The sequence below is a fragment of the Castor canadensis genome, chromosome 3, assembly GCF_047511655.1.
Source record: "Castor canadensis chromosome 3, mCasCan1.hap1v2, whole genome shotgun sequence".
Lineage (NCBI taxonomy): Eukaryota > Metazoa > Chordata > Mammalia > Rodentia > Castoridae > Castor > Castor canadensis.
In genome coordinates this window covers 92,480,293-92,489,402 of record NC_133388.1, presented here as the reverse complement: position 1 = coordinate 92,489,402, position 9,110 = coordinate 92,480,293, and the positions used below count along the sequence as shown (strand labels likewise).

The 9,110-nt window shown below is 34.7% G+C and overlaps 1 protein-coding gene across 1 annotated transcript; it reads right to left on the bottom strand.

The window, feature by feature from the left end:
• Nucleotides 1-8,102: 8,102 nt before the first annotated feature.
• On the bottom strand, nt 8,103-8,807 carry LOC109681049 (olfactory receptor 4K3-like). The gene has a single exon (XM_020155633.2). The coding sequence runs from the start codon at nt 8,805-8,807 to the stop codon at nt 8,103-8,105; it is 705 nt and encodes a 234-aa protein (XP_020011222.2).
• Nucleotides 8,808-9,110: the final 303 nt, after the last annotated feature.

Genomic DNA, 9,110 nt, shown 5'->3' with positions numbered 1-9,110 from the left:
GATAACAACAAACTCCATGGAAATCCAGGAAATCATCAGCGACTACTTTGAGAGCCTATACTCTAATAAATTTGAAATTTTTGAAGAAATGGACAGATTTCTAGTATCTTACAACCATCTAAAACTGAACCAACGGGATATTAATCACCTGAATAGATCTGTAACACAAAAAGAAATTGAAGCAGCCATCAATAGTGTCCCAAATAAGAAAAAATCCAGGACCTGATAGATTCACTGCTGAATTCTATCAAACGTTTGAAGAAAAACTAATACCAACTCTCCTTAAACTGTTCCTTGAAATAGAAAGGGAAGAAAAGCTGCCTAACTCATTTAATAAAGCCAATATTACTCTCTTCCTCAAACCAGACAAAGACACCTCCAAAAAGGAGAACTACAGGCCAATTTCCTTAATAAAGATCAATGAAAAAAATCCTCAATAAAATAATGGCAAACCGAATCCAACAACACATCAGAAAGATCATTCACCATGACCAAGTCAGCTTCCTCCAAGGAATGCAAGAGAGGTTCAACATAGGCAAATCCATAAATGTAATGCAGCACATTAATAGAAGCAAAGACAAAAACCACTTGATCATCTCAATAGATGCAGAAAAAGCCTTTGACAGATCCAACACCACTTCATGATAAAAGCTCTAAGAAAACTAGGAATAGAAGGAATGTATGTCAACATTGTAAAGTCCATATATGACAAACCTACAGCCAACATCGTACTTAATGGTGAAAAACTGAAACCATTTCTTCTAAACTCAGGAATGAGACAAGAGTGCCCACTTATCCCACTCCTATTCAACACTGTAATGGAATTTCTTGCCAGAGCAATTAGGCAAGAAGAAGAAATAAAAGGAATACAAATAGGTAAGAAAAATTGTCAAAATATCCTTATTAGCAGATGATATGATCCTATACCTTAAAGACTAAAAACACTCTATCCAAAAACTCTTAGATACCATAAGCAGCTTCAGCAAGGTGTCAGGATACAAAATCAACTTATAAAAATCATTAGCTTTTCTATACACCAACAATGAACAAACTGAGAAGGAATATATGGAAACAATTCCATTCACAATAGCCTCAAATAAATCAAATACCTAGGAATGAATTTAAAAAGGATGCGAATGACCTCTACAAGGAGAATTACAACTTCCTGAAGACAGAGATTGAGGAAGACTACAGAAGATGGAGAGTTCTCCCGTGCTCATGGATTGGTAGAATCAACATAGTAAAAATGACTATACCAAAAGCGATCTACATGTTTAGTGCAATTCCCATTAAAATCCCAATGATATTCATCACAGAAATTGAAAAATCTACTCCAAAGTTCATTAGAAAACACAAGAGAACACGAATAGCCGAGGCAATATTCAGCAAAAAGAGTAATGCTGAAGGTATCATAATACCTGACTTCAAACTATGTTACAAAGTAATAGCAATAAAAACAGCATGGTACTGGCACAAAAACAGACATGAAGACTAGTGGAACAGAATAGAGGATGCAGATATGAATTCACAGAACAGTACCCAACTCATTTTTTACAGAGGTGCCAAAAATATACAATGGAGAAAAGACAGCCTTTTCAACAAATGTTGCTGAGAAAAGTGGTTACCCATCTGCAAGAAACTGAAACTAGGTCCAAGTCTTTCACCCTGTACTAGTATCAACTCAAAATGAATCAAGGACCTTAATATCAGACCCAAAAGTCTGAAGTTAGTACAGGAAGGAGCAGGAAACACTCTGGAACTAATAGGTACAGGCAAGGACTTCCTCAATAGAACTCCAGCAGCTCAGCAACTAAGAGAATGAATGGACAAATGGGAATTCATAAAATTGAAAAGCTTTGGCACAACAAAATAAATGGTCTCTAAACTGAGGAGACCACCCACAGAGTGGGACAAAATATTTGCCAGCTATACATCAGATAAGGGACTGATAACCACAATATATAGGGAATTTAAGAAACCAAACTCTCCCAAAATTGATGAACCAGTAAAGAAATGGGCAACTGAACTAAACAGAACTTTCTCAAAAGAAGAAATGCAAATGGCCAAAAAACAAATGAAAAAATGCTTACCATCTCTAGCCATAAACAAAATGCAAATCAAAACCACACTAAGATTCCACCTCACCCCATCATCAAAAACACCACAAACATGTGTTGGTGAGGATGTGGGGAAAAAAGTATCTTCGTACACTGCTGGTGGGAATGCAAGCTGGTATAAACACTCTGAAAAGAAATTTGTAGGCTTCTTAAAAATCTAAATATATATCTGCCATATGATCCAGCAATCCCACTCCTAGGGATATACCCAAAAGAATGCAAGTCAGGTTACTCCAGAGGCACCTGCACACCCAAGTTTATTGCAGCACTATTCACAATAGCCAAGTTATGGAAACAACCAAGATGCCCCACTACTGATGAATCAATCAAGAAACTATGGTATTTGTATACAATGGAGTTTTACTCAGCCATGAAGATGAAGGAAATCTTATCATTTGCAGGTAAATGGATGGAACTGGAGAACATCATTCTGAGTGAGGTTATCCAGGTTCAGAAGACCAAAAATTGTATGTTCTTCCTTGTATGCAGACTTTAGATCTAGGGCAAATGAAGCAATTTGGTTTCACTTGGATCACATGACAAGGGGAGAACATATACGGGAGATATAAGGATAGGTAGAAAAACCAAAACATGAAAGTGTTTGATGTTCCCACTCCACAGGAACTAATAGAGAAATTTTAAAGTGACAGAGGTTAACATGAGAAGGGGATCAGGAACCAGTGTAAAGATCAGTTAGAGATGAATCAACTTGGCTTGTAACACATTTGTACATGAAAACAATGGTAGGACTCTCTATATATAGCTAATTTTAACTCAATTAGCAATAATGCTTTGTCTTACTTATTATGCTTATGTCTTCTGTTCAACCAAATTGGAGGAAAGGGTAGAACAGGTCTGCCTGGAAGTGGGGTTGGGAGTGGGGGAGAGGCTTGGGGAGGTGGGCAGGGGGGAGAAATGACCGAAACAATGTATGCACATGTGAACAAATGAATTATAAAAGATTGAAAAGAACTGCCATGAAACCCAAGGGAATGGCTCTGCAAAAGGCTCATAGCTTCTTGATAACTAAATCCAAAGATGTGAAATTTTTTAAATGGCTTACAAAGATATTCAAAAATTATCAATGACCTCAAAGAGTGTTAAAAAACAGATAAATGAAGTAAGGAAATCAATTCAAGAAAGTCAACAAAATGATTGTGAAATTCATCAAGGAAGCTAAGATTCTGAAAACAAACAAACAAATGGAATTTTTTAAATTAAATACTCAATAGATCAAACAGAAACGCAATGGAAAATACTGCCAATTCAATAGAAGAAGCAAAAGAAAGAAAATCAGTAATTAAAAACAGTAGAACAAATATTATATTTAGACAAATTTTAAGGACACTGGGACACAACCAAGAGATAAAACCTAAGGATACATGGGGTAGAAGAAGGAGCTGTGATACACACTGAAGGCACAGAAAAATTCTATTCAGAGGAATTATAGCAGAAAAATATACCAAATCTAAGAAAAATATAAATACTCAAGTACAGGAGGCATTTAGGACCTCAAATAGATACAAACAGAAAAGTACCTCTCCAGATAACATTACATTCAAATGCCAAGAGTAGAGAAGAAATAAAGAATATTGAAAGTTGCATAAGAAAAATGTCAACTTACTTACAAAGGCCAACTCATCAGAATTGCATCAGACCTTTCAGGAAAAATCCTACCCACTAAAAAAATAAACCATGGAACGATATACTTCAGTCCCTGAAAATAAGCAACTGGCAACAAAGATAAATAGATATACCCAAAGTTATCATATAAAATCGTTGGAGGTATTAAGACCCTCCAACACAATCACAAACTGAAATAATTTATAACCTCTATGCAAGCATTGTAGGAGATAACTGAATAGTCCTACATACAAGTGAAGAAGAAAGTCACAAAAATGAGATATGGGAAGAATAAATTTAATGAAAGGAGATACAATATGTAGAATAGCACCAAATATGTTAAAATCAATAAACAGCAACAACTAATGTGGATAAAGGAAGAAGAAAAGAACACATAGTACTCTTGTGAATGAACCAAGAAAACTAAATTGAATTACAGGAATCAGCAAATGCATCTCAATTCCAACCCTTAATGAATTTGTCTTATCTCTCCAAATCAAAGATATACACTGGTTGGTTGGATTAAAACACAAATCCAACTGTTTGCTGCCTACACTAAACACACCTCACCAACAAAGACACACACAGACTGAAAGACCTAGAAGGTAACACACGTGCACAGGAAATCAATGTGAGTCAACTCCCTGTATAGCTATCCTTATCTCAACCAGCAAAAACCCTTGTCCCTTCCTGTTATTGCTTTTACTCTCTCTACAACAAAGTTAGAAATAAGGGCAAAATAGTTTCTGCTGGGTATTGAGGAGGGGGGAGAGGGAGGGTGCGGAGTGGGTGGTAAGGGAGGGGGTGGGGGCAGGGGGGAGAAATGAACCAAGCCTTGTATGCACATATGAATAATAAAAGAAAAAGGAAAAAAAAAAGAAGGGAAAAACAATATGCCATGCACATGGAAGCTGACAGCATAAAGGGGTAGCTGTGTTCATGTGTGATAAAATAGACCACAAGTAAAAATTAGTGATAAGAGAAGCAGAAGGTCACTATATACTATTACAAGGAACAATCCATCAAGAAGGTATAATGATTATAGAAAAATGGTATTCCTAATATCATAAAACAAATAGTACTGGACATAAAGAAATATATCAAGATCCAATATGAGTGGGTGACTTAAATACCTCACTCTCATCAACAGATTGTCAACACAAAAAATTCAACAAAAAACTCCACCATGAATCAAATGGACTTGTACACATATGTAGCTTATCACATCCACTACCTGTGGAATGTACATTTTTCTGAAGAGCCCATGGAACTTTCTCCAAAATAGGTCACATTTTAGACATAAATCATCATATCAAATATAGGAAAATTAAAATAATATTATCAGATTATTATGTAATAAAATAAGACAGCAAGTGCAAAAGGAAGTACTGAAAATGTATACAAACTTTAAGTTTAAACAATACATTTTTGATTGATCAGTGAGTCATTGAAGAAATCTGGGATGACAATGAAAATGCAACATACCAGAAATTGTGCACTACAGCAAAGATATTTCTAAAGGGAATATTATAATACAGATCAGGATAGATATTAATTAAATGGAAACTAAAAGAATGATACAAAGGATCAGTGAATCAAAGAGATTCTTCTTTCAGTAAACAAGAGTGAAAAACCCTTATCTAAACTAACCAAAAGAAAGTGAGAGACGACCCAAATTAATAAAATTGGAGATGAAGCAAGGATACTACAACAGGGAATAATGAAATCCACAAAAACACTAAGGAGTTTTAAAAATTATTTTTGTAATGAATTGGAAAATCTAGAATGAAGAGATAAATTTCAAGATGTATATAGTCTACCAAAATTGAATGGAGACGATACAGACAACTTCAACAGATTTTGTAAGAAGCAATGGAATCAAACAGTTATAAACAGTCTCCCAACAAAGAAAAAACTGGGACAAGATGGATTCACTGCTAAAATCTACCTGACTTTAAAAGAACTAACAGCAATACTCCTCAAACAATCCCATAAAGTTGAAAGGGAAGGGAAACTATCAAATTCATTTTCTGCTGTCTTCATTACCAAGATATCAAAACTTAATAAGGACATGTCAAAAAAATCATTAAAAGAGAACTATGGACTATTTTCTTGAATAATATAAATGTGAAAATTCTCAATAAAATAGTTAAAAATTGAATACAACAACATATTATAAAGACATTCACCATAATCAAGTTATGTTCTTCCATATAATGCAAGAATGGATAAACAAACACAAATCCATGAACATAATACAAAGCAATTATATTAAATACAATCAAAAATCACATGTCATTCTCAATAGCTGCAGAATAACCCTTTTACAATTAAGAATCCCTGAAGAAAAGAACAGAGGTAATATACTTTAACAACATAATGACCATGTAAGACCTCCTTATCAATCATATTATACTAAATGGGGGAAAATTGGAAGTATTTCCTCTAAAACTAGGAACAAGAGCAGGTTGTACATTCTCTCCACTATTGTTCAGTATAGAGCTTCAATTCTTAACCAGAGCAATAAGGAAAAAGAGAAATAAAGGGAATAAAAGTAGAAAATAAGTAGCAAAATTATTCCTGTTTGCAGATGACTTGGTACCTAAAAGACTCTCAGGACTCCACAAGAAAATTGTAGATTTGATAAACATTTTCAGCAAAGTAGCAGAATATGAAATTGGCATACAAAAACATTAGCTTTCCTGTATACCAATAACAAATATCTTGAGAATGAAACCAGAAAAAAATCCTATTTACAGTACCCTTAATGTTAATAAATCTAACCAAGGAGGCAAAAATTTATAAAATGAAAACTACAAAACACTGAAGAAAAAATCTTGTAGAGGACTCTAGAAGATGGAAAGAACTAACACATTTACAGACTGGCATAACTGACACTATTCAAATGAATATATTATTGAAAGTAGCCTACAGACTCAATGCAATTTCCATGAAAACTCCAATGATATTCTTCACATAAATAAAAGAAACAATCCAAAAGCTCATACAGAAGCAAAAAATACCATGATTAGCCAAAGTAATTCTTAGCAAAATGAACAATGCTGGAGGTATCACAATACCCAGTTTCAAATTATACTACAGAGCCAAACAATAAAAATAGCATGGTATGGCACAAAGAGATGAAGACTAATAGATAAGACTAGAAGACCCAGACATGAACCTACACAGCTACAGTCATCTAATGCTAAACAAGGATGTCAAATACGTACGTTGTGGAAAAGACAGGCTCTTCAACAAATCATATTCAAAAAACTGAATATCCACATAGGGAAGACGGGCATTAGGTCCTTAACTCACCCTGAAAAAAATCTATTCGATATGGATTAAAACTTTGCTAATAGACCAGGATATTTTTTTCAGACATTTATTCATTAAATTTCAATCACTAAAATAATAATTGTGGCATAGATAACTTAAATATTGTTTTTTATTTTAAAAGTTTAAGAATTTTATTTTGAAAAATGATATATAAATACACTTAAATGTATAAATGGTATGATTGTTTGAATACAATAATGTCCTATAATAATTCATGAAAATAACACTGTCTTCGAAAGATTAGTCAATAAATATATTAAATTTGAACTTTTATTTTTAATCATGTACACTATAAAGACTACATTTCAGGCACACAAATACACTAGCAACAAATTAAAGAATATATTCTTGTCTATATTTCTAACATTAACAAAGGAAATAATACTAAACTTTTTTTCCTTTTATTGAAATCCAAAGAAAGGTAATCTCAATAATTATTCCTTATGCAGATTACCACTGTTTTTTCATTTTCTTTTCTGTTTCAATCTTACTTGTACCATTGCTAATCCTTGGATACTATGCTAGGTTAAGGATAAAATACTATTCCATTTTCTGTTGACAAAAGTAAAAGAAAGTTTGAGTAGAGCAGTCAATGCTACAGAAACTCAAGTCATGCACTGGTGGCTCATGTGGTCCAGGACAGCCCAGGCAAAAGTATGAGAGACCAGATCCATTCAGAAAAATCTGGGCATGGTGTGTGCCTGTTACACCAGCTATTGAGAAAAGTATAAATAGGATCATGAGCCAGGCTGTCCCTTGGCAAAAAAAGTAAGACTCTTTCTCCAAAATAACTACAGCAAGTACTGCAGGTATGGCTCAAGCAGTAGAACACATGGCAAGCAGCTTGAAACCCTGAGTTCACAACCCCAGAAAACAACTGCTAAAATAAGAAGATATGGAGACACACTTTTCCAAATTAAGTTAGGGGAAATTCAGAAGAAATGCATAATAGGCTATCTAACAAAATTGAAGGCATAGGAAGATTGATTGGACAATACACCAATAAGAATGACCATTGAGTTTCTAGGCATCACGCATTTTCCTTGAAATCCACATATGGCTCATGAATCTTGTAATAGAAATTTTCATTTCTGTATTTCTCAGTGTATAAATGGCTGGATTTAGTAGAGGTGTAATAACAGAGTAAAACACAGCCAGAAATTTGTCCATCCAGGAGATGTTGAGTAGCCAAACGTAGATGAAGATGCAGGGTCCAAAGAAGAGCACCACCACCGTGATGTGGGCAGTGCAAGTGGAGAGTGCCTTGGATGCACCAGTTTTAGAGCTTTGGTGGACAATGGCAAGAATATATGTATAGGATGTCAGCAACAGAATAAAGCATGTTATAGCCACAATGCCACAGTCAATATTCATTAAAATTTTCAACTCATAGGAATCCATGCAGGCTAGGTTGATTACCAGTGGTCTATCACAGAAGAAACTGTCTATTTTCCTGGGTCCACAGAAAGGAAGCTGCACAATTACAAAAATTTGACTTATGGCATGTACAAAGCCCACAGTCCAGCCAGTCACTATCAGTCCAATGCACTTTTGCAGGCTCATAATGGTGAAGTAGTGGAGTGGTTTGCAGATGGCTACATAGCGGTTATAGGCCATTGCCACTAGGAGCACCATCTCAAGTCCTGCAATGAAATGGGAAAAGAAGATTTGGGCCATGCTGCCTCCAAAAGAAATGGTCTTGTTCTCCCTGAGAAAATCTCCAATCATCTTAGGAGTGCTGTTTGAGGAAAGCCACATATCAACAAAGGACAGGTTAGCCAAAAATAAATACATAGGGGAATGAAGACGGGGATCAGTGATGACTAATATTATGATAATAACATTTCCAGAGACAATGATTAGGTAAAGCATCAAAACGAAAATTACAAGAAAAATCTTGGCCGATTTCATTATGCCCTAAAGAGAGACTGTTTTTAAGTAGTAGAATTTAAGACGGGATTGTTGTACAAATAATTTGGACAGTACTCTTGTAAGAGAATCAAGAAAGCAGAACAACAAGATGAGAAACCT